We start from the raw sequence: 27252 nt of genomic DNA, 5'->3' as shown, positions 1-27252 counted from the left end.
TTGAACCCAAGACTGAGAGGAAAGACGAAAGACACGCTATGCTGGGGAGGGAGGGTTAAACCAGCGGGGCTTCACAGGATGGGAAGCTCTGGCGCCTCCAGCCCCGCAAGCTGTGCACCTGGGGCGGGCCCGGTACTCACACCACCCTCATGCTGCTCGCTCCCCCCGCTCCCGCAAACAGAAGCTCCCGCCACGTGGCGCCAGCTCGTTGGAGTAGCTGGCGGAATTGGTGGGGCCGTGCAACGATGGCCTCAGTCCGCTATAACCCATATCCATTATATAGAGGTCCATTATTGAGAGGGTTTTACTTTACAATTTTACGTGTTTCACACCAGTAACTTGCCTTTGTTGTGATAAATGCCAGAGTAGTTTATAATTTTAGCATTAGAGATACCTTGTGGCAGCACAGTGGCATAGCGGTAGAGTTGCTGCCTTACAGTGGCCAGAGACTAAGGTGCGATCCTGGCCTCAGGTGCTGTCTGCACGGAGTTTGTACATTCGTCCTGCGACTGCGTGGGTTTTATCCGTGTACTCCGGTTTCCTCCCACATTCCAAAGCCATGTGGGCTTGTTGGTTAATTGGCCACTGTAAATTGTCCCTGGTGTGTCGGATAGAAAGAGTATACGGGGTGATTGCTGCTCGGCGTGGACTCGGTGGGCCAAAGACCCTGTTTCCACGCTGTAAGTTTAAAGTTTTAAGCACCCGATCATTGATCACCCGTTCACACAATTTCTCTCATCCACTCCCTACATACCATGGGGCAATTTACAGGAACCAATTAACCTACAAACCTGCATGTGGGCGGAAACTGGAACACCCAGAGGAAACCAGTTTGGCCAGTCATTGTTATTTAATTGTTAATATTCCAGGCATAACTTTGATGTAAGTGCACAGACCAATAACAGACTTTTAGGTTAAGTGTACCATTAGAAATTCATTTGGTAATGTAACTATTTTATATCTAGCTAATGCTTTATCCTTGTTTACAAGTATGCTGAGATGTGTTTAGTTTATTGTCGTGTGAACAGAGATATAGGGAAAAGTTTTTTTGGTGCGTGCTAACCAGTCAGCGGAAAGACAGTACGTGGTTACAGTCAAGCAATCCTCAGTGTGCAGACAAAGGATATAGGGAATAAGGTTAAATGCATGATAATGTCCTGAAAGGTCCAGTTGAAGATAATCCAATGTCTCCAAAGAGGTAGGTGGGAGATCAGGACTGCTCTCTAGTTGTTGATAGAATGGATCAGTTGCTGGATAACAGCTGGGAAGAAACTGTCCCTGGATAATGTTTTCTCTTTCCATATGTGATTTTTTTTTTCCCCACCTCATTCTGTGATTAAAAGTTATTCTCAACGTGGAGAGTCTTTGCAGTACAGTAAACATTATCTACATGGATTTTAGCAAGACCTTTGACAAGATACGCAGGCACATGGAATCCAGGGTGAGCTGGTTTATTCAACGCAAAGGGACTCTGAAGAAAGGTCACAACTCGAAACATCACCTAATCCTTTTCTCCAGAGATGCTGCCTGACCTGCTGAGTTACTCCAGCATTCTGTGTGTATCTTCAATTCAATGCAAAGTTAGCTGAAAGTTAGGAGACAGAGGGTGGCAGTAGAGGTTTCTTTGCGGACTGGAGGCCTGTAACAAATGGGATTGGTGCTGTGTCCACTGCTGTTTGTTATTTACAATATATTAACAATTTGAATGAGAATGTAGGTAGGATTGTTATTAAGTTTGCCGATGACACTAAAATTGTCGGTGTAGGGGACAGTGAAGAAGATTATCTAAGATTATAAAGGAATCTTGATCAATTGCGCTAGTGGGCCAAGAAATGGCAGATGGAATTTAATTTGAACACATGAAAGGTGTCCTTTTTGGTAAGACAAACCAGGACAGGATTGTGACTGTATATGTTAGGGCCTTGGGGAGTGTTGTAGAATGGAGACCTTGGGGTGCAGGTACATCGTTCCATGAAAGTGGCAACTCAGGTAGACAGGGTGGTGAAAAGATGTTTTCGACATGCTTACCTTTATTGGTCAGGGTATTGAGTACAAGAGTTGGGAGGTGGGCCAATACTAAGCTATGGGTAGTTTGAGAGATAGTCTGAGAGACATCCATACTCTGGAATAATAAATAGTCCTAAACAATAGTTTATATTGAAAAGGATAAATCCCATGAAACGTTTTTGATCTGGTTGCACAATCACACTCAGTCATCCAGGATGGAAATTGACCCTTCGACCCAACCTGCCCATGCTGACTAACATGCCCCATCTATAGTGGTCCCACCTAATTGCATTTGACCCATATCCCTCTTGACCTTTCCTATTCATGTTTCCGGAATCATGCGATCAAGGGTGAACTCGACTCAATCCACTTGATAAAATATATTTTATTTTTCAATGGGATACGGTTTGTAGAATTGGTTATTAGCTGAAAGTTTCAGTATCAAGAAGACCCAAATAAACACAAGATTTAAAGTGGTTGCAATTAAAAACAAAACTTAAAAAAAAAAGATGCAGAAACATCAAGAGACATAGCAATGTGTTTGAATGCACCAAAAGGTAAAGGAGAGATAAATTGAACCTGATCACTCAGTAGGTAAGAATAATGATTCACTTTTAAAACACCTTATACTTTAATTTCCTCTGAAGTAATTTACTGTAATGTTTAGGTTTATTATTGTCAGGTATACAGAGGTACAGTGAAAAGCTTTGTTTTGTGTGCTATCCAATTAAATTGGATAATACTATGCATACATATAAACTTAAGTACTATAGATAGAGCAAAGGGAGTGCATACGGAGTGCAGAATATAGTTCTCAGCATTGTAGCGCATCAGTTCCAGAGACAAAGTCCAATGTCCGCAATGGGGTAGAGCTGAAACGGACAGTACCCTAGCTTATGGAAGGACCATTCAGAAGTCTGATAACAGAGGGGAAGAAGCTGTTCCCAAGGTGGTGCGCAGTTTCAAGTTTCTGTACCTTCTGCGCGACGGGAACAGGAGCAAAAGAAAGAATGATGGGATGGGACAAGTCTTTGATTATGTCAGCTGTTTTCCCGAGGCAGCGTGATGGAGTCAATGGTGGGGAGTCTAGTCTTTGTGATGGACTGGGCGACATCCACAACTCTCTGCGATTTCTTGCGGTCTTGGGCAGAGCTGTTCGGGACCAAGCAGTGATGCAGCCCGACATTATGCTTTCTGCATCGCATCTGTACAAGTTTGTAAGAGGCGCTGGAGACGAGCCTAATTTCTCCTGAGGAAGTAAAGGTACTGGTGTGCTGTTATTTTGGTTTATTGGTCTGCTTCAGACTAGTAATGGAAATGACATGACAAAAAAGCTCTATTAAACATCTCCTTCATTGGAGACCCTGGGACTATATTTAATCGGACTTTACTGGACTTTATCTTGCACTAAACATTATTTCCGTTATCCTGTATCTGTACACTGTGTTTGGCTTGATTGTAATCATGTATAGTCTTTCCGCTGACTGGAAAGCTTGCAACAAAAGGCTTTTCACTGTACCTCGATACACGTGACAACAAACTAAACTAAACTAAAGTAGTTTGACACATTTTTGCTTTGTGGCTCTGCATCGGACAAATAATGGAAATGGCATGACGGATAAGCCTCAACATTGTTATGTTGCTGTTAACCTTCCTTACAGAGCGGCTACAAAATGTTGGAATTCTAGCGTGGATAGGTTTAAATCACTTGGACGAAGATTCTGGATGGCAGTGGGCGGACAGAGCACCGTTGAGCTTTGTAAATTGGGATGCAGGTATTTAGCAATTACCAACAACACCCTCCCCTCTTTTATCGCTATTCCACGTGTGCATCCTGATGGTCACGCATTTCCCCCAATATCCTGTCCCCCCCCCCTTTCCTCTCCTCCCCATCCCCTTCCCCCTATATCCTTTCCTTTGACCTCATTTTACTCCTCTCCTCACTTATCTCACAGCCTTGTGTCTTCTTCCCCATCTCTGGCCTTTGTCAAGCCATCTTCCAATCAACTCCCTCCACACCTGTATCTACCTATCACTTGCTGCTCTTTGTCCCACCCCCACCTCTCTCCCCGTTTTCCTCCCCACTGCAACAAGCAGGGTCCCACCCAAAATGTCACCTCTCCATGTTCTCCAGAGATGCTGCCTGACGCACTGAGTTACTCCAGCACATTGTAACCAATGATGGATGCCTCCTGTGCCTTACCCCGTTTCAAGACCAATTTTATCCAGACACAAGGAACTGCAGGTGCTGGTTTACAAATTAAAAGATACAACGTGCTGGAGTAACACAGCAGGGTCAGGGATGATCTGTGGAGAACAAGTAGGTGACTCCATAGCTGCTGCCTGACACGCTGAGGTACTCCAGCACTTTGTGTGTTTTTTTGTAAACCAGCATCTGCAGTTCTTTGCGTCAACATGAAACTGAAGAGTTCTGGTTTGATGTAGGCCTAATTAACCTATTCAATTGTCTTAGTAATTGGCCTGATTGCTGTGCTCTAAAAGCTGTGTAAATAAGAAGATGGCGGACAATCTAGGCGACTCTCTGCGTGCTGGTCTCGGAAGTGGATCTGCAATCACGCATTACAATCGCTCCACTCTTTTAAACCACTGCTCCAACGGTAGCATTTCTTACTTTAACTATGCTCTTCTTAACCCCTCTATTCCCTTTATCCTGTATTTTGTGTTTTACTTTGAGCGAAACAGCATGGAAACAGGCCCTTTGCCCCACCAAATTCGTGCCAATCAGTGATCACTCTGTACACCAGCACTACCCCACACACTGGGGGCAATCTACAATTTACAGAAACCAATTAACCCGTTTTGGAATGTGGGTGGAAACCAGAGCACCTGGAGAAAACCCACGCGGTCACAGGGAGAACATGCAAACTCCGTGCAGACAGCACCCCTGGTCAGGACCGAACCCTGGTCTCTGGTGTTGTAAGGCTGCTGCACCACTGTGCAGCCTTAACCAAACACTAAGTCACACTATTAGTAATACATTTAAGTATAACGTGAAGCATTATGGCGAGAACTCCCCAATTGAAATGCTTTCAACTTGCTTTTATTTAGAGCAGTCCCCAGTACCTTTGTTTGAAACACACCATTGTGGGACACTAAATTCTAAATTAGGCTTCAGTTGGAGCAGAGCCGTATGTGAGACAGCGCTGCCCTATATTTGTGAGAAAACATTGAACTCATCAAGAAAAGTCAATCCCTTCGGTAAGTAATGTTAATTCATCTACTTGTCCTTTCTCTCTTACCTACCATGGATAAACTATGATAATAGTCAGTGCATTATTTTAATGTTGGTAAAGCAATTGGCATTGGTAAGAATTTAAAAACTATATAAGAGCTAGTGTATAAGATCATGAGAGGATTAGATAGGATGAATTCACAGAGTCCTTTACCCAGAGGAGGGGAATCAAGAAAGAGAGGACATAGATCTAAGCTGTGGGAGGGAAAATGTAATAGGAACTCGAGGGGCAACTTTTTCACACACAGAGGATGGTGGGTGTATAGGACAAGCTGCCGGAGGAGGTAGTTGAGGCAGGTACTATCGCAACATTTAAAAAACATTTGGACAATACATGGATAGGACAGGTTTAGAGAGATGTGGGCCAAATGCAGGCAGGTGGGAATAGTACAGAAGATGATGATACTTTAAGTACAGTGAAACCTATACCTAGATATAGTGAAATTCTTCTATTTGCGTACAAACTACACAAAAGAGTCACCACAAAGGCGCCGACAAAGTAACAAAAGGTACTATAAGTAATGTTTAAGAAAGAACTGCAGATGCTGGAAAAATCGAAGGTAATCAAAAATGCTGGAGAAACTCAGCGGGTGAGGCAGCATTTATGAAGCGAAGGAATGGGTGACTTTTCGGGTCGAGACATCTGAAGAAGGGTCTCGACCCGAAACGTCACCTTTTCATTCGTTCCATAGATGCTGCCTCACCCGCTGAGTTTTTCCAGCATTTTTGTCTACCTTTAAGTAAGGTTGGTCACCTACAAATGTGCACGTTTGTGGGACATGGGAGGCAATCGGAGTAGTTTAGTTTAGAGATACAGCGCAGAAACAGGCCCTTCAGCCCACCAGGTCCACACCGACCAGCGATCCCTGCAAATTAACACAAGCCTACACATACTGGGGATAATTGACACTTACTGTATACCAAGTATACAAACACAAGCTAAGTAATCTACAAAGTACTCAAAGGAAACCAAACCAGACCAGAATGAACCAAACCATACATTAACCTCGTACTTTGATTGTTTTGCGATGTCATGTTGAGAATCTAAGTGTCTTTTCTACTGGCTTGCATGACAGAGTTCTGGCAATATAGAGCTACACGCTGTGAGCCAGACTGGCTTTCTCACAATGGCTTCTGCTACAAGACACACAAGGAGATTCAGGGCTGGAAGGATGCACTGGCCTCCTGTCGCGAAAACGGAAGTGAACTCGTCGGTGTCCATTCCTTGGCAGACGTGGGGAACCTCATGAAGTTATTTATGAATGGTGAGTACAGGCTTGGTTAGTTTGGAGATGCAGCATGGAAACAGGCCCTTCAGCCCGCCAAGTCCGAGCCGACCAGCGATCACCCCGTACACTAGCACTATCCTACACACCAGGGGCAATTTACAGCAGCCAATTAGCCTACAAATCTGCATGTCCTTGTGATGTGGGAGAAAACAGGAGCACCTGGACAAAACCCACGTGGTCACAGGAGAACATGCAAACTCAATACAGACTGCACCCATTGTCAGGATCAAACTTCCAACTTTTTTTGTTAATCAGCCAGGGCTTTTAATTCATGCACCAGCCTCCTTTGTGAGACCCTTTGAAAGCAAGTTCTCCTCTAACATAGACGAAAAAAGATTTGGCAAATCACTTCCCTCAAACTAGAATTTCAGATAATATTGCAGAAGTGTACATTTTATACGTTACTGGTTGGATCTTTGCTGCATAACTCATCCCATTTTTTCTTTTAAATGTTGAGAGTTGAGAGTTGAGTTGAGTTGAGGTGGTAGAGTTGAGCCTGAGACCCGGGTTTGATCCTATGATGCTGTCTCGTCTGTACGGAATTTGTATGTTCTCCCTGTGACCGCGTGGAGTCTCTCCGGGTGCTCCAGTTTCTTCCCATACTCCAAAGACGTACAGGTTTGTAGGTTAATTGGCTTTGGTAAAATTGTAAATTGTCACTACGCTTTATCTCTAAACTCTTTAAAAACTCTAAACTTAAATTGCATGCAAATTTTAGGATTGTTGGCACTGTAAGTACCCATAATCTGTTACAAAGTGCTGCACCCACCTATCACTTGCCAGACTTTCTCTTCCAGCTTTCTCTCCCCCCCCCTCCTTCTACAATCAGACTAAAGAAACACCCCAACCCGAAACGTCACCTGTCTTTGTTCGCCAGAGATGCTGCCTGACCTGCTGAGTTACTCCAGCACTTTATGTCTTTATTTTGTAAACCAGCATATGCAGTTCCTAGTGTCGCCATAATCTCTCACACAGAAGCCAATGAAGGTTGTGGGCGCAGCCCAAACCACCACACAAACCAACTTCCCTTCCATTGACTTCATCTACACTTCACGCTGCCTCGGCAAGGCCACCAGTATTACCACAGATTCACCCCAGTCACTCCCTCTCCTCTACTCTCCCACCAGGCAAGAGGTACAGAAGTGTGAAAACGCACACCTCCAGCTTCAGGGACAGTTTCATACCAGCTGGTATCAGGCAACTGAACCTTCCTATCAGTCTATTCTTTAGTCAGAGGATGGTGAATCTGTGGAATTCTTTGCCACAGATGGCTGCAGAGACCAAGTCAGTGGATATTTTCAAGGCAGAGATAGATAGATTATTGATTAGCACAGATTAGCACAGATGTCAGAGGCTATGGGGACCTGGACCTTATCCTGACCTCTTTGATACCTCTTCAGAGACCCTCAGACTATCTTTAATCGGACTTTACTGGACTTTATCTTGCACTAAACATGATTCCCTTCACCCTATATCTGTACACTATGGATGGCTTGATTGTGATCATGCATAGTCTTTCCACCGACTGGATAGCACACAACAAAAGAGTGTTTCATTGTACCTTGGTGCATGTGACAATAAACTAAAGTATCATTATCTAAGGTATATTTCTGGCCCAATACTCCAGTCCTCTGCATTAGGATTGGTCATTTTAGGGCCTTTGTCCATGACGTCTCAATTTTAAAACATCACAGCTTATTTTGTCTTTTCATTTTCTACCAATTCTTTCCAAATGCCGTTCCTTCCTATTCTTTGTTTTAATTGCAACTTTTTCATAAACAATTCCAAGGTCTCTATTTCACACATTCCATTTGCCAAAATATTCAATTCTCTATATGCTCTTGTACAAGGACCCTGAAATGTATCTTAAAAGTATATACAGTGACGTAGGCTGCGGCATGTAAAGCCTTTGCTTCTGATACACACCAGGCTGACCAAGAAATGTTCATTTGGAACTAATTTGATAATGTGTTCAACACAAAGTGCAGGTTAGGCAGCATCTCTGGAAAACGTGCATAGGTAATGTTTCGGGCCAGGACCCTTCTTCAGACAGGTAATAGGAATACAGATTACTGTTTTTTTATTGTCACAAGCACCCCAATGTGCAATTAAATTCTCTTTTTACAGTTTACAGTTCAGTAAAATTATTGCCATACATAGGTACAATCCCAGGATAAGTATAGAATGTATAGAAACAGCCCACGGAGTCCATAGGCAAGAGTCATCAGGTGTTGGTGCCATTTTCAAAGTCCCAGCTGCAGCTGGCCATAAAGGCCCCTTGCAGCCATCATCCAGCAAACCTGAAAACTGTAACATCCAGATTCAGGAACAGCTTCTTCCCAACAACCATCAGGCTCTTGAACACTGCAAACATCAACTAAACTACAAACTACAAATTGTCTTGGTTGCACTGGGAACTTCAGGCTTGTTTTGCACTAATATTTTGTTTTAATTTATTAAACCTTTTTTATTCATATAATCGATTAGTACTGCGTTTACAGACATTACGTTGCAGAAAGATTTTATTGTTCTGTTTTTGGTACATATGTTAATTAAACATTCATACAGCATGGAAATAGGCCCACCAGCCCAACTTGCCCATGCTGGCCAAGATGCCCCATCTATACTTGTCCCAATTGCCAGTGTTTGACCCATGTCCCTCTAAATCTATTTTATTCATGTACCTGTCCAAATGTTATTTAAACGTTGTAATAATACCTGCCTCCTCTGGCAGCTCGTTCCATATACCATCCACCATCTGGGAAAAAGGTTGTCCCACGGGTTCCTATTAAATCTTTTCTCCCTCATTTATCTCCCTCATCACTACATTTATCCTATCTTTTCCTTTCATGATCGTGTACACCTCTATAAGATCACTCCTCATCCTTCTGCTCTCCACTCTTGGTGTGGCCCTCTGGTCTTTGACGTTTCCACCCTGGGGAAAAATGTTCTGACTGCCTACCCTACCTTAGATAATGATCATGATTCTTGTATTCAGTCTTAAACTGTTAATGACTTTTTTTCTGACAGAAACTGTGTCAGAGGTGTGGACTGGACTATACAATAACAGAACCCCTGCTGAATTTACGTGGTCTGAGGAATCACCTGTAACGTTCACTTACTGGCACAAGAATGAACCAAACTTTCCATACAGCACCAGAGAACACTGCGTATCATTGCAGACAATTGTAAATATATTTACTAATATCTTTGCTTTTCTAAAAACTGATGTATTATTGTCTAGTCAAAAATATTTGGGTACCGCGCTGGAAAATTTACTTGCCTTCATTTAGTTAATACAGGCACCTCGCATTTTACACAGAGGGGTTCTGCGTTTGAAAAGCAGCGTGTAAATCAAAAAGCAGCGTACATCAAACATGTGCCAGGCACTGCCAGATGGTGCCAGCCATAAATTGAGTGTTATACCAAAATAGGTGCGCGTAAATTAAAGTTATTACTCAGACAAACAAATATAGACAGGCAGCACGATGGCGCAGTGGTAGAGTTGCTGCTTTACAGCGCCAAAAACTTGGGTTTGATCCTGCTCACGAGTGCTGTCTGTATGGAGTTTGTATGTTCTCCCCGTGATCTGTGTCAGTTTACACCGGATGCTCCAGTTTCGTCCCACACTCCAAAGACTTACAGGTTTGTAGGTTGCTGGGCTTTGGTAAACTTGTATATTGTCCCTAGTGTGTAGGGTAGCATTAGTGTTTGGGGGTTGCTGGTCGGCACAGAGTCTGTGGACCGAAGGGCCTGTTTCTGCGCTGTATCTCTAAACTAAACTAAAAACAACCATGTTATTTTAAAGTCCCGTAACTCAAGCATGCGTAAAACATCAGATATCTAAAATATTGTCCGCCTTTGACTTTTCTTAACAACATGTAATTTTTCATCATTATAAATGATTGTTTTCTCTGTGGAGGGGAGACATATTAGAAGTGTGTCAAATTCTAAGAGGCATCGATAGGGACAGTCAGAAGCTTTGTTCCCCAGGATGGAAAAGTCAAATACTCGAGGACTTCTCATATTCTCTACAGATTGAGACGACAGATTGTTTTTATCATCTGTTGTCAAGGGATAACTATCTTAACTTTCACTTAATATAAACATAGTTTGTTTGAAGCTATAAACAACTTGAACCTTATATCGCACATTCAGTGTCACTGCTAAATGCCTGTGTCTTTATTTGAACTCCACAACTTCACAAGCAGTAATAAATTAACATCTTAATTTAGTCAGTAGGATATTTGCACATGTCAAATTTGTTGCTTTCAAAGGTAGGAGTATGGTGAATTTCATGAATGTTTGCAGTTGGGGAAATCAGATAATTAGGTACAATTTGTGCTGTCGCTGTACAACATTTTCTGTTTGTGACATGAATTGTGTTTCTTTATTTCAAAGAATGGCCAGTGGAAAGTTAAAGACTGCCAGGAGAAAATGTGGAGCATCTGTAAGAAACCAGGAAAAGTGGAACAGCAAGGAAAAGATAAAGGCTGTCTTGAGGTGGGATATGTATTTCATGGAATGGTGTATTGTTTTTAAGATTAACCTTGATTGTGTTTGGTTCTTGCTGTTGTGTAAAAGAAGTGTGCACTTTTGTAGGATCATGAAAAATCAATTGAGAGGAATATTAGTTTAATGTAGAGATACAGCATGGGAACAGGCCCTTTGGCCCACTTGGTCCGCGCCTGTACACTCATTCTATCCTACACACTAGGGACAATATTACAGGAGCCATTTAACCTACAAACCTGCATATCTTTGGGATGTGGGAGGAAACTGGAGCACACGGAGAAAACCCATGCGGTCACAGGGAGAACGTGCAAACTCTGTACAGACAATACTCGTAGTCAGGATCGAATCTAGATCTCTGGCGCTGTAAGGCAGCAACTCTACTGCTGCGCCACCGTGCCGCAGAATATCTATGATATGTCCAAAACTGTCTTAAGGGCTTGTCCCACTTGGGCAACCTAATCCGCGAGTTCTGGCGAGATTGCCCTCGACTCATACTTGCAGCATGGTAGACACGAGGTCATAGGAGGTCTTCATAACTCTCCTTCATGCTCGAGAGTGGTCTCCGTGTACTTGATGCCTCAGCTAGGTCGCGGCGTTTTTTTCAATATGTTAAAAAATGCCCACGATTTTTAAAAAATGTTGCCATGGGAAAAAAACAATAATTTTTTTCCTCGTCGTAGTAGGTCGGCATGTTAGTCGAAGGTAGTCGTAGATTATATGGTTATATGGTAGTCGTAGATAGCCTTCATCATAATCGAAGGGAGGTCGAAGGAGATCGAAAGAGGCCCTCTTCACTCTCCACTATTCGGTGTCCAATTTTCCCGAAGTTAGTCATAGCTAGTCGAAGCTAGTCTTCAACATAGTCGAAGGAGGTCTTCAGCATCTTCAGCATGACATTTTTTCAAACTCTTCTAAACTCGCCAAATAGGTTGCCCAAGTGGGACAGCCCCTTTACAGCCATAGAAGTACTTTTGAAATCCAGTTACTGTGGTAATGTAGGAGTAACGTCAATTGCTATTTACAAATAAACAATGTAACGTTAGCGAAGATAGATGCAAAGTGCTGGAGTAACTCAGTGGGTCAGGTAGCATCTCTGAAGAAAAAGAATGGGTGACGTTTCGAGTCGGGACCACCTTCAGACTGAATGTAGAGGGACGGGAACTAGAGGTAGGAAAAGGCAACAGATGACCAAGGTAAGGTGTAACCCACAATGGCCCATGTTGGCTGGGGTAGAGGTGATAACGAAGGGATACAAGGATGTGAATAGTGGAACTGGTAGGACGACTAGGGTGAGGGAGGGGGTGAGAGAAGGAATGGAGGGGTTACTTGAAATTAGAGAAATCAACGGTCATATCATTGGGGTGTGAGCTGCCCAATCAAAATATGAGGTGCTATTTCCCTGAACTTGTGTGTGGCATCACTCTGACAGTGGAGGACGCCAAGGACAGAAAGGTCAGTGTGGGAATGGGAAGGTGAGTTAAAATGGTTGGAAACCAGGAGATTGCGTAGGCCAAAGCGGACTGTGCGTAGGTGTTCAGCGAAACGATCGCCCAGTCTGTACTTGGTCTTGTTAATATATACGATCCTACACTGAGAACATTTAATGTCCTTTGCAAAGTTTAACAGTGGTGTGCGGGGCAGGTATTTTTTACACAGAAGATGGTATGTGCCTGGAACGCGCTGCCAGGGGTGGTGGTGAAGTTGGATACAATGGGGATATCTAAAAGACTGAGATAGGCTCATGGATTTGCGGTGAATGGAGTGATATGGATCATGTGCAGCCGGAGGAGATTATTTTATCTTGGCATCATCTTTAGCATGGGCATTGGGGGGCAAAGGGCCTGTTCCTGTGCAGTACTGTTCTATGTTCCACGCTCTATATTGTCTGACTAAGGATGGATTTTATTCCTCAGGAATGGAAAAGATATGACGACTCGTGCTATCACATTGACACTAACTTGCAAACATTCGACGAAACTTCAAAGGGATCACTTTGTACACTTGCCAGCATTGAGAACAGGTAACATTAAGATCACCGGACAAACTCCTTGTGATGAATGAATGATTCAGTTGTTGTGTTTTGTTACATGTGTCGGAAGGAACTGGTTTACACTGAAGATTGACGTAAAATTCTGGAGTAACTCAGCGGGTCAGGCAGCATCTCTGGAGAAAAGGAATAGGTGACGATTCGGGTCGGAACCTTTCTTCAGACTGTCACATCAATAAATTTCTTTCTGCATGAGATCAGAATTCATGTCACCCTCTATACTCCTTCTCAGCTGACCTGTGGTCCTTGATTGACCAAGTAACGCAAGTTGGATTTTTAGAATCCTGCTCTGGAAAGCAGAAATTCCTGCTGTAAACATCATTCAATGTCAACTCTCTATCAGTGACCAAACTCACAATCCAACCAGCCTCTTGGACATTGCTAACTCCTACTAAACTACCAACTGCAACTAAGCTGGCACATACCAGGGTTCCATTAGCGACTTTGGGCTTTGTTTTGTCTGTTGGAGCATTTTTTAAATGTTATTGAACTTATTTATTTATTCTCACTTGTTCTATGTTATCCAACTTTCTCATCCACTCCCTACACACTGGGGGCAATTTACAGAGGCCAATTAACTTACAAACCTGCACATCTTTGGGATGTTGGAGGAAACCAGAGCACCCGGAGGAAACCCACATAGTCACAGGGAGAACGTGCAAACTCTACGCAGGCAGCACCCGAGGTCAGAATCGGGTCACTGATGCTGTGGGGCAAGGCTCTGCACGCAGCACTACTGTTCCGCCCTTACTTCCATTACATTGAGATCCAATACAATTCCAAGGCACAATGTTCCTTTCACAATAGTAGCAAAAGTGTTTCACACAGAATATCCACAGAGTACAACTTCATGCAACACCAGTAGCTCAACACCATCTCAGATATACTCGGATATACTGATCTCATAGAGGTAGTCATGATCTTATAGAGGTGCACAAATCATGAGAAAAATAGATCGGGTAAATGCAGAGTCTTTTGCCCAGAGTAGGAGATTCGAGAACAAGAAGACATAGGTTTAAGGTGAGGGGAAAGATTGAATGGGACCTGAGGGATAACCTTTTTACACTAAAAGGTGGTGGGTGAATGGAACGAGCTGCCAGAAGAGGTAGTTAAGGTAAGTACTATCACAATGTTTAAGAAACATTAAGGATAGGTTAAGAGGAATATGGGCCAAACGCAGGCGGGTGGGACTAGTGTATGTGGGACATATTGGTCGGTGTGAGCACGTTGGGCCAAAGGGCCTGTTTCCACATTCTTTGACTATATGTGAGACGCAGGTTAGAACTGGGTGTGTTGTGAGATACACAGGAGGGGAGACCAGAACAAGACTTTAGACTTCGGAGAATCAGCGCAGAACCAGGCCCTTCAGCGCACCTTGTCCACGCTGACTGCCGATCACCCCGTACACTAGCACTATCCTAGAGACAATTTACAATTTTACTGAAGCCAATTAACCTACAAACCTGTACGTCTTTGGAGTGTGTGAGGAAGCCAGAGCACCCGGAGAAAACCCATGCAGTCACAGGGAGAACGTACAAACTCTGTACAGACAGCATCCTTGGTCAGGATCTAACCAGGGTCTCTGGCACTGAGAGGCAGCAACTCGACCACTGCACTGCCTACAGATGAATGAGCTGTGTGAGCTTCTCTGACTGATACGGAAAGTATAACTAGTGTCGGTTTGGTCCTATATTTAATTTTTTAAGTTTTCTCTTATTTTCCATAGATTTGAACATGCTTTCATTGATAGTTTGATCAGCAATTTTGCCAGAGAAAAAAATAAATATTTCTGGATTGGTCTTCAGGATAGGAATCGCACAGGCGAATATACATGGTTAACAACAAACAATCAGAAAATACCGGTTACTTTCACAAATTGGAATAAGGATCAACCAGGTGAATAACCAAGCTGTAATATTTATTGAAAAACAGATTCATTAATGTGTTACTTCCAACAATAACTTTAGCATTTTGTCATTTGTTAATGAATGTATTTACATTTGCATTTATATTAAAAGAATGTTAATTTGCAACTCTTGTACTTTAAGATGATTGATAAAAACAGTTTTAAAGGAGATGTGTGGGGCTAGTTCTGTTTTACAGAGAGTGGTGGGTGCCTGGAATGCATTGCCAGGGGTGGTGGTGGAGGCAGATTTGATGGTGGTTTGTGGATTGACACATGGATATGGATCATACTATATGTGGTCAGATGAGGTTAGTTTATCTTGGCATTATATATTTTGAACATAGAACAGTACAGCACAGGAACGGGCCCTCTGGCCCACAATCTTTGTGCCGAACATGGTGCCAGGTTAAACTGATGTTATCTGCCTGTACATCATCCATATCCCTCTATTTCCTGCACTTACATGTGCCTGCCTAAAAGCCTCTTGAACACCACTATCGTATCTGCCTCCACCATTGCAATGCGTTCTAGACACCTACTACCCTCCGTGTTACAGAAACATGCCCCGTACATTTCCTTTAATCTTTCCCCCTCTCACCTTATAGCTATGCCCTCAGTGTTGGACATATCCACCTTGGGGAAGAAGGTTTTGACTGTCTATCCATGTTTCTCTGTTGTACTTTTCCAAGTTATACAAGTTACTGATAATCTTTGTGCTTTCTTTGCTTTTCAGCATATTCAGGTGGTTGTGTGGCATTAGTAAGAGAGAAATCTCATATACTTTGGGAAGTTAAAGATTGTAAAACCTTCAAGGCCTTACCTCTATGTGAGGACAAAGTAGCATCAAGTGTAAAAGTGGACACCTTCCCTGATCCAACCATGAAGGCAAACAACAAATGTCACTTTGGATGGGAGTCAAGATCAGACCTTCATAACTGCTTTAAGGTGAAAACATTTCAAGATAGCTGTGAGAAAATTATAAGCAAAGTTCTTTTCACCATTTTTGCTGTACCTGTCAAAGCTGACAGTGGTAGAAAGTATAACATCGAACAGCACAGTGCAGAAACAGGCCCTTTGGCCCACAATGTCAGTGCTGAACATGATGCCAAGACCAACTCTTATCTGTCTGCACATAATCCTCTATTCCCTGGATAAACATATGTCTGACCAAAAGTCTCTTAAACGCCACTATTGTATCTGCATCCACCATCACCCCCGGCAGCGTGTTCCAGGCACTCACCACAATCTGTGTTTAAAAACAAAACTTGCCCTACACATCTCCTTTAAACATTGCCCCTTTTACTGTAAAGCTTTGTTCTCTAGTATTTGATACAGATCCACCACCGATTTTCAGACAACTGATGGCCCGGCACCTCCTTTAATGTGGACAAAATTACCCGAGTACACTTGAACTCCCACTGGAAGTCCCCCCCGAAAATGTGGCGCCTTGGCTGGGTAAGGCTGCCGAACACGACCACATCGGGACTTCCACAGCCGATCAGCGGGTCGAATTTGTCCCCTGCAGCCAGGGATCTGGAACACAACGACAAAATCTCTTAACTTGTAATATGAGAAAACAGGAGAAGGATTGTCACCTGGCACCTCCCATGTGCCCACCATTCAGTGTCATCGCAACCTAGTGCCCAAGGCTTCATCTACTCTTCTCTGCCTCTTTTCCGTCGTCCTCAGTTCCCTAAACTTGATCTACTTTCTTCATAAATACCCTCACAATCCAGCCTCCACAAACCTCCGACATAAGAACATTCCAGATATTTTAAGGATGCCATTAAGCTGGAAAGGGTGCAGAGAAGATTAACAAGGATGTTGCCAAGACTCGAGGGTCTGAGCTACAGGGGGAAATTGGGTAGACTAGGACTTATAGAAGTGATCTTATAAAGCCACGACGGGAATAGATATGGTGAAAGCACAGTCTTTTACACAGGGTAGGATAATTTCTTGCAGAGGGTTAAGGGTTATGGAACGAGCTGTCAGAGGAGGTAGTTGAGCCAGGTACAATAACAATTTTTGTTTCCAGAGGTACAGCCTGTCCCACTGAGTTACTCCAACATGCTGGGTTTTTTTGCCTTTAAATTATATTTGGACAGGTGCATGCATTTGAAAGGTTTTAAGCAGTATTGGCCAAATGCAGACACCTGGCACTAGTTTAAATGGGGCTTGTTGTTCGGCATGGGCAAGTTGGGTCAAAGGACCTGTTTCTGTGCTTTATAACTGAGATTAATACCCTTTTAAAATACTTTCCTTTTCATCTCAGTTTTAAATGACTGCCTCAATTTTACATTCCCATATTCAAATTCTCCCATGAATTGAAACATCTATCCTGTCATATCCAAAAGATTTTGCATGTTCCAATAAGATCATCTCTCTTTCTTCAAAATGAATTTAGAAGGATGAGAGGGTACCTCATTGAAACTTACCAATTAGTGAAAGGCCTGGATAGGGTGGATGTGGAGAGGATGTTTCCACTGGTGGGAGAGTCTAGGACCAGAGCCATAGCCTCAGAATAAAAGGACATACCTTTAGAAAGGAGGAGGAATTTCTTTAGCTAGAGGGTGATGAATCTGTGGAACTCATTGCCACAGACGGCTGTGGAGGCCAAGTCACTGGTTATTTTTGAGACGGAGATTGACAGATACTGGATTGGGAAGGGTGTCAAAGGTTATGGGGGGAGGCAGGAAAAAGGGGTTGAGAGGGAAAGATAGATCCACCATGATTGAATGACGGAATACACTTGAGCTGAATGGCCTACTTCTGCTCCTATGACTTTTGAATTTATAATCTCCAATGAATCTAGATGCAATGTCTTTAGACTTTGGTGACAGACTGCCAACTCAACTCAGAGTGTAATGAGATGTATATGCAACACATGCTTTACACTGGACTTTTGAGCTTATGGGCTGTAATCTTTATAAATCTAAATATTTATGCTTGAAGGTATTTCATCGTGAGAAAGTGTTAAGAAAGAGAACTTGGGAAGAAGCAGAGCAGTTTTGTCAAGCATTTGGAGCACATCTTGCCAGTTTTAACCATTACAGTGAGGAGGTTTTTCTGAATGAAATTTTGGGATGGATGTTTGCCAGGTAAAATGTATATCTTATATACGTTATATTTTCGAATACAGTGTGGTTATTCATTTACTCTTCTTTATGTCATTGAATTTAAACATGGGATACTTATAACATTTCTTTTCTCTATGCATTTTGACTTGTTTGTCTAAAATCAAGCATAATGGCAATTAAATTGATTTATTTTTGTGGCAATGTATATTACAGTTGAACAGCATATTATAACATTAATTGGTGGAACATGTATTTTCTTTAAATAATTTTATTTGATAATGGCTTTATACTGTTTGAAAGAAGATTCTGGATTAGAGTCATAGAACTATAGAGCATGGAAACAGGCCCTACGGCCCAACTTGCCCACACTGACCATCTCTACTCTAGTCCCACTTAGTCCCACATTTAGAGGGATTTGGCTCATATCCCTCTAAACTTTTCTTATCCATGTACCTGTCCAAGTGTCCTTTAAATATTGTTATTGTACCTGCCTCAACTACCTCCTCTGGCAGCTTGTTCCACAATTCTCTGTGTGAGAAAGTTGCCCCACCGGCTCCTATTAAACCTTTCCTGTCTCACCATAAACGTATATGTCCTCTGGTTCTTGATTCCACTACTTTTCCTTCTTCCTTAATTACTTTTCAACTATATACCAATAGATTTGCATGACTGTTCCACAGAAAAAAAATCAAAGGGTGAAAATGGGCACAGATTTATCAAACCAATTATCCAAATTATCCTAATTTATTACCTTGCGTGGGAGCTGTGCCTTTGAGCAAAATGAACTTAAAATGACAAGCTTTAGTCTTTAACGTTTTGTACAATTTTAATAATTAGTCTTAAGTACAAAATATATTTCCTTGCTTAATGGGTAAGATGTTATTTTTATCTCCAATTATGCAGTATTTTTTAATATGATACTTTGTTCAATGGAGAAGTATTTTTAATGTACATTCTCTAGCGATTTAATTATTTGAAACATTGCAAAACCTGGAACGAGGGGAGGATTTTGCTAATTTTGGTTTAGTTTAGAGATGGAGCATGGAAACGAGCCCTATGGCCCTCCGAGTTACTGCCGACCATCGATCACCCTTTCATTCTTAATCTACGTTATCCCATTCCCTCCACACTAGGGACAATTTTAGGAAGCTAATTAAGCCACAAACCCACACGTCTTTGGGATGTGGGAGGAAACTGCAGCACCCGGAAGAAACGCACCCGTGATCAGGAACAAACCATGGTGTCCAGCGCAGTGAGGCAGCGACTCTACCAGCTGTGCCACCTTGCCAAATATTTTTCACATTCCAGTCAATGAGAGACATGACCTTGTTAAAAAGGGGTTGACACAAGTATGCAAGGATATTGAAATGACCTTCAGAGTCTACAATCCAAAGAGTCATTGGAAGTTAAAAACATTTTGGTTTAGTGAAAAATACCGTGTGAGGAATAAATGAACTTAAAGGGACAAGTTAACTTTGCTAATTTTGTATTAATTATTGGCTAATTCTTGCAACACTTCAGATCAGACAAGTCATTCTAAATAGGGATTGACTGATATTTTACTATTACAATTACTTTTTGGCAGTCCACTGACAAAGCTCTTTATTAAAAAAAAACATAGAAGAGTGCAGCACAGAAATGGGCCCTTCAGCCCACAGTGGGATGTTGATGAAATAATGTAAGTATTTCACAAGCTGTATTATTGATAATGTATGATCAATTGCTATCTTATCTTACTTTAACGTAACTATTTTCAGCTTTGCTTGAAGCAGATAACATGGCTATAGATTTTCAGACCCTAGTCTTGGTTTCCCTCTCCCTCCCAAATATGAGTGTGCTGGAAAACTACCAAAATGATAAAAGTAAATACAAATAAAACTAGCCAAGTGACAGTGTGAACCAACTGTTTCCGTGCTGTAAGAGCCTATGACATCTGGGGGGGGACTGAACAGACAACGTTTTTTAGATCGGAATCTGAAGAGCATGGATCAGACAGACGCTGCCTGACCCACTGAATTACCCTTGTGCTTTGTGTTTATCTCTAGATTTCAGCATCTGCGTGTGTCTCCGTAGAACAGTTAGATGCTGCTCTTTTATGATGGGAACTTTTTGTCTTTGGTTTATCATAGTGAAAGAACACATATTGGCTAATCGAGAAATCTTGAGTGCCTTTGAAATAGATCGTTTAGTTTAGTTTTAGTCTTGAGATACAGTATGGAAACAGTCTCTTCAGTCCACAAAGTCCACGCCGACCATTGATCTCCCGTTCACACTAGTTCTATCTTATCCCACTTTCTCATCCACTCCTCACACACCAGGGGCAGTTTACAGAGCACCAATTAACCACAGTTCTTTGGGATGTGGGAGGAAACAAGAGCACCCGAAAGAAACCCATGTGGTCACAGGGAGAACGTGCAAACTCCACACAGACAGAACCTGAGGTCAGGATTAAACCGTGTTCTCTGGCACTGTGAGGCACCAGCTCTACCCACTGCGCCACTGTGCCACCCTGGAGGGAAATATTGCACGCTCATCAAAACGAAAGAAAACTCATGAAGGTTTTTAATATTGAAAATATAGAATTTAGAAAAAAAATCAGCTTCAATATATTGTCTGAAGAAGGGTCGTGACCCAAAACGTCACCTATTCTTGTTCTCCAGAAATGTTGCCCGCTGAGTTACTCCAGCATGTTGTGTCTTTCTTTGGTAAACCAGCATCTCCAGTTTCTTGTTATTACAGCCTAAATATTTTGTTTCCCTTTCTAGGGAAGATGAAAGATGGTTTTGGATTGGCTTTAACAAAAGGAATCCCACTTCAGCTGGCTCCTGGAAATGGAGTGATGGCAGCTCAGTAAGTCATTACTAATTATTTTTACTTCTCCCTGTGACGATGTGGGTTTTCACCGGATGCTCCGGTTTCCCCTCATGTTCCAAAGAGGTGCAGGTTTGTAAGTTAATTAGCTTTGGTAAATTGCCCCGAGTGTGTAAGGAGGGGAAGTGAAAGTGGGATAACGGAATGAGTGTGAACGGGTAGTTGACGGTCGGCATGGACTCAGTGGGCCAAAGAGCCTGTTTGCATGTTGCATCTCAATCAATCCATCTAAGAGACAATAGACAATAGGTGCAGAAGTAGGCCATTCGGCCGTTCGAGCCAGCACCGCCATTCAATGTGATCATGGTTGATCATCCCCAATCAGTACCCCGTTCCTGCCTTCTCCCCATATCCCCTGACTCCGCTATCTTTAAGAGCCCTATCTAGCTCTCTCTTTAAAGCATCCAGAGAACCTGCCTCCACCTTCTCCTGAGGCAGAGAATTCCACAGACTCACAACTCTCTGCGAGAATAAGTGTTTCCTCATCTCTGTTCTAAATGGTTTACTCCTTATTCTTAAACTGTGGCCCCTGGTTCTGAACTTCCCCAACATCGGGAACATGTTTCCTGCCTCTAGCGTGTCCAAACCCTTAACAATCTTTTTCAATAAGATTCCCTCTTATCCTTCTAAACTCCAGAGAGTACAAGCCCAGCCGCTCCATTCTCTCAGCATATGACAGTCCCGCCATCCCGGGAATTAATCTTGTAATCATTTTGGGAAAACAGCTCATCATTGAAATATTCCTGTTGATGTGCTTCCTCAAATTCCTTAGGGGACCAAAACTGCACACAATATTCCAAGTGTGATCTCACTAGGGCTCTAGAGAAAGAAATGGTTATACCAAATAAATGGTTCGATAATACAACAAGAAGTATTCTAGAGAACAAGGAGAGGAGACATTTCAGGATTGGACCCCTTCTGAAGAAGGGTCTCACATGAAATGTCACGTATTCATGTTCTTCAGAGATGCTGCCTGACTGCTGAGTTACTCCAGCACTTTGTGTCCTATTTTGTAAACCAGCATCTGCAGTTCAATAATGACATTTAAGAGACTTTTGGATTGGTGTGGATATGTAGGGAATGGAGCGATATGGATTATGTGCAGGCAGATAAGAGTTGGTCTTGGCATCATGTTCGGCACAGTGATTGTGGGTCGAAGGGCCTGTTCCTATGCTATACTGTTCTAAATTCTATGTTGTTCACTTAATCATATTGGGAAAACAGCTCATCATTGAAATATTCCTGTTGAGTTTATTTTGTTTTAATTTCCCCAAAATGTGAATAAATTTGAAGCAAACTCTTGCAGATGGATCTCCTGACAAATGTCATTACATATTGGTTTTCAAGTTTAAAATTTTCTCAAATATATGATGGTATAATTCAGGCTTTCAAATCATCTGCTTTGGTACCTCATGGGATGACAAAAATCTCCCGCTGGCACTAAAGTGACACTTGATTTTAATTTCATTTTAATTGTGGTGGAAGAAGCTGGAGTCAATTATAAAAGATGAAATAGCGGCACATTTGGATAGCAGTAGCAGGATCAATCCGAGTCAGCTTGGATTTACGAAGGAGAAATGATGCTTGACTAATCTTCTGGACTTTTTTGAAGGTGTAACTGGGAAAATGGACAACGGAGAGCCAGTGGATGTAGTGTACCTGGACTTTCAGAGAGCATTTGATAAGGTCCCACATAGGAGATTAGTGGGCAAAATTAGAGCACATGGTATTGGGGGTAGGGTGCTGACATGGATAGAAAATTGGTTGGCAGACAGGAAACAAAGAGTAGGGATTAACGGGTCCCTTTCAGAATGGCAGGCAGTGATTAGTGGGGTACCGCAATGCTCGGTGCTGGGACCGCAGCTATTTACAATATACATCAATGATTTAGATGAAGGGATTCAAAGTAACATTAGCAAATTTTCAGATGACACAAAACTGGGTGGCAGTGTGAACTGTGAGGAGGATGCTATGAGAATACAGGGTGACTTGGACAGGTTGGGGGAGTGGGCAGATGCATGGCAGATGCAGTTTAATATGGATAAATGTGAGGTTATCCACTTTGGTAGTAAAAACAGGAAGGCAGATTATCGCCATCTAAATGGTGTCAAGTTGGGAAAAGGGGAAGTCCAATGGGATCTGGGGATCCTTATTCATCAGCCACTGAAAGTAAGCATGCAGGCACAGCAGGCAGTGAAGAAAGCGAATGGCATGTTGGCCTTCATAACAAGAGGAGTTGAGTATAGGAGCAAAGAGGTCCTTCTGCAGTTATACAGGGCCCTAGTGAGACCACACCTGGAGTATTGTGAGCTGTTTTGGTCTCCAGATTTGAGGAAAAACATTTTTGCTATTGAGGGAGTGCAGCGTAGGATCACAAGGTTAATTCCCGGGATGGCGGGACTGTCATATGTTGATAGAATGAAGCAACTGGGCTTGTATACTCTGGAATTTAGAAAGATGAGAGAGGATCTCATTGAAACATATAAGATTATTAAGGGTTAGGACACGTTCCCAATGTCGGGGGAGATCAGAACCAGTGGCCACAGTTTAAGAATAAGGGGTAAGCCATTTAGAACAGAGAAGAGGAAGTACTTTTTCACACAGAGAGTTGTCAGTCTGTGGAATTCTCTGCCTCAGAAGGCGGTGGAGGCCGGTTCTCTGGATGCTTTCAAGAGTGTTAGATAGAGCTCTTAAAGATAGCGGAGTCAAGGGATATGGGGAGAAGGCAGGAACGGGGTACTGATTGTGGATGATCAGCCATGATCACAATGAATAGCGGTGCTGGCTTAAAGGGCCAAATGGCCTACTCCTGCACCTATTGTCTATTGTCTATTTAGAGGGATATGGACCAAAAGCAGGCAGGTGGATAGTGTAGTTGGTCGGCGTGGGCAAATTGGGCCAAAGGGCCTGTTTCCACGCAGTTAGACTCTATGTTCAAGAGGCACGTAGACAGTTACGAGGGAATGGAGGCAGACTGGATTAGTTTAATTTGGCACCATTATTTGCATGGACAGTGTGGGCTGAAGGGCCTCATCCTGTGTTCTGTTCTATGCTCCATTATGTCTGAGAGAAAGAACCAAGTTTAGCGCAAAGCCAAAGAAATGTTTTCAATAATACAACAAGAGGCTGTTTAAAATCATCAAGGAATCTTTTTTTATTGCTTCTTGTGGACTGGGAAAAACATTCGTTATTAATCTACTTTTAGTGAAAGTTCAAAGACAAAACATGATTGTCCTTGGTCTGGCATCATCATACGTTGCTTCCACAGTATGGGGTGGCACAGTGGTAGAGTTGTTGCCTGACAACGCCAGTGACCAGGGTTCCAACCTGACTACGGGTGCTGTCTGTATGGAGTTTGTACCTTCTCCCTGTAACTGTGTTGGTTTTTTCTGGGTGCTTCGGTTTCCTCCCACACTCCGAAGATGTACAGGTTTGTAGGTTAATTGGCTTTTCGGTAAATTGTAAATTGTCCCTAGTGTGTAGGAAAGTGCTGGTGTACAGGGTGATCGCTGGTTGGAGTGGATTCGGTGGGTTAAAGGGCCTGTTTCCACGCTGTATCTCTAAACTAAACTCTCACCTTAAACCTGTGTCCTCTCATTCTTGATTCCTCGATCTTGAGTAAAAGACACTGTGCATTCCCCTATAGATAGGGTGGCAAAGAAAGCTTTTGGTATGCCCTCATGATCTTACACACCTCTATAAGATCACCTTCGTCCTCTAAGGAATACAGTCGGTAGCCTGCACAACAAAATCTCCCGATAGCTCTAGGCCTGGGTTTCCCTCAGAGAAAATAAAAATTCTCTGTGAGCAAAACAAAGGTCTTTTTGATGAGAGGGATTTTGTGGACTCCCAAATGGTCACAGAATTAAGGGACAATGTTTAGGGGTAAAAGGGGGAACTCAAAGAGTGATTTATTCCCATTGGAGGAAATGAAAAAAATAAATAAAGGCTATGGATGAGAAGGGAAAGGGTTATAACTCGTGTGGGACTAAGTTTTCGGCATGGACTGTAGGGCTATCTTGTTTCCGTGCTGCTTGTTCTGCAGGTTGATGTCTCTGTTTTCCTGCTGGACTCAAAGATAAAAAATGACGACCTCAGAATCTGCGCTGCGTACAGATTTGATAAAACCCTTGCACCTTTTCAGTGTGATGAGAAGCTGGGAGAAGCTGGGATGGGTTTGCAAAATGCCAAAAGGTAAAAAACATGTTTCAAACCATGAAGGTAGACAGAAATGCTGGAGAAACTCAGCGGGTGAGGCAGTATCTTTGGAGCGAATGAAATGGGCAACGTTTCGGGTGGAAACCCTTCTTCAGACTTGAAGGTGTTGGCTTCTCTTAGTGACACCATGCACTGGTACTGTGAACCGGCATCTCTACACGTTGTGGACGCAGCCCAGACCATCACGCAAGCCAACCTCCCTGCCATTGACTCCATCTACACTTCACGTTGCCTCAGCAAGGCCGCCGGCATAATCAGGGACCAATCTCACCCCGGTCACTCCCTCTTCTCTCCGGTTGGTAGGCAGATGGTTGTAACAAAGGCCAGGAATGAGAAGATAGTGGATGTCAGACAAATGGATTGAAGAGTTGCAAATTGTGAAGCCAGAGGAAGGAATGTAGGTGGAGGGAGAGGGGCAGAAAACGTGCAAATCCAGGTGGGGTACAGGGAAGGATTGGGGGGGAGTGGGTGAGATAAAAAAGGAGACGGGGGGTGTGGGGGAGAAAGGTGGGAGGGTTGGTTAGAGGTTACCTAAAATTGGAGAATATTAATTGAACAGATAACACTAGAAATACAAAGAAGCCAAACTCAAGTGTACCAGCACCATTTAGTCCACAATAAAGCACTGACAATCAGTAATGTTGCTAATAAATAATAATAAATAAATAATATATAATAATAAATGATAATAAATATATTAAATAATACATCTAATATAATTATTTTTCAGGAACTGAACTGAAAAAAGCAGACTGGTATGTTGACGGTAAGCATAAGGAACTAAACATAACAAAGTTAAGTCCCCAACACAGCACAGTGGCTGCAAAACTACAAAAAAGTTATACATTTCACAATGAACTATCTCCATACCTGGGTGGCACTGTGGTGCAGCGGTAGAAATCCTGCCTCACAGCGCCAGAGACCCAGGTTCTATTCTGACTACAGTGCTGTCTATACAGAGTTTGTATGTCCTCCCTGCTTCCAAATAAGCACTGAACTCCATTGACATGGGCATTGGTTTTGTATTTTTGCACTATTATTGTTTGTTTTATGTGTCTGTGTCTGTGTCTCATGACCCGTTTCTTCCGGGTACTCCGGTTTCCTCCCACATCCCAAAGTCATGCAGGTTTGTAGGTTAATTGGCTTCTGTAAATTGTCCCCTGGTCTGTAGGATAGAACTAGTGTACAATGATCGCTGGTTGGCACAGAATCAAGACGATAGTCAAGAGTTGAATTGTGAGAAGGAAGAAACTGCAGATGTTGGTTTACCAAAAAAAATGACACAAAGGGCTGGAGTAACTCAGCGGGTCAGGCAGCATCCCTGGAGAACATGGATAGGTGACGTTCTGGTTCAGTCTGAAGAAGGGGCTTGACCCAAAACGATCTCCAGAAATGCTGCCTGATCCGCACTTTGTGTTTTTGTTGAATTATCACATGTAGCGACAACGGAACAGGAGACTTAAGACATTATTGAGGGAGAAAACAAGATAAACATGGGCGGTGCGTTGGAGCAGCGGTAGAGTTGCTGCCTGGAGAGTGGCAGCAGATCCGGGTTCAATCCTGGCTACGAGTGCAGTCTGTACAGTTTGTCCCCCTGTGTCCGTTTTCCCCGGGTGCTCTGGTTTCCTCCGACACTCCAAAGACGTTTTGTAGGTTAATTGGATTTTGTGAAGATTGTAAATTGTCCCTAGTGTGTAGAGTAGTGCTAGTGTACGGAGTGCTCCATGGTCAGCGCACACTCGGTGGGCCCAAGGGCTTATTTCCGCGCTGTACCTCTAAACTAAACAAAAGCCTTGGGTCTCTTTAGGATAGCAACATCACATCATAAAACCCATCACACCTCTTCAAACAAAGACATTTTGTTCTTTTTAGATCTAAGCCCATTTCTAAAAAGAAAATGCCACGTTTCCTACTATAGGGCACAGATCCTCGCAACAATTAAATAACTCACTTGGATGCAATGGCACTTCCTCCTTGATAGCAGTGGATGGCATCATAGTAGTGGAGATTCCCTCAGGGTAACTCCTTACTAACATAATGTTCCATTTTTCCCCTCCCCCGTGTTCACA

At 42.8% G+C, this 27252-nt stretch overlaps 1 protein-coding gene across 1 annotated transcript in view; it reads left to right on the top strand.

Annotated features, from left to right (window-relative positions):
- Window positions 1–27252, top strand: part of pla2r1 (phospholipase A2 receptor 1) — a 70690-nt gene that overhangs the window by 12794 nt on the left and 30644 nt on the right. Inside the window, 13 exon segments of the mRNA XM_055638126.1 lie at window positions 3669–3782; window positions 5077–5226; window positions 6337–6525; window positions 9580–9737; window positions 10951–11052; window positions 12978–13084; window positions 14838–15007; window positions 15751–15962; window positions 17970–18115; window positions 20860–20944; window positions 25011–25124; window positions 25126–25159; window positions 25914–25949. Of these exon segments, the coding sequence (XP_055494101.1) occupies window positions 3669–3782; window positions 5077–5226; window positions 6337–6525; window positions 9580–9737; window positions 10951–11052; window positions 12978–13084; window positions 14838–15007; window positions 15751–15962; window positions 17970–18115; window positions 20860–20944; window positions 25011–25124; window positions 25126–25159; window positions 25914–25949 (1617 nt within the window).

This window comes from Leucoraja erinacea, chromosome 7 (genome assembly GCF_028641065.1).
Source record: "Leucoraja erinacea ecotype New England chromosome 7, Leri_hhj_1, whole genome shotgun sequence".
Classification (NCBI taxonomy): Eukaryota; Metazoa; Chordata; class Chondrichthyes; order Rajiformes; family Rajidae; genus Leucoraja; species Leucoraja erinaceus.
Note: the sequence above shows the minus strand (reverse complement) of the source record. Positions and strands in the feature narration are given on the sequence as shown.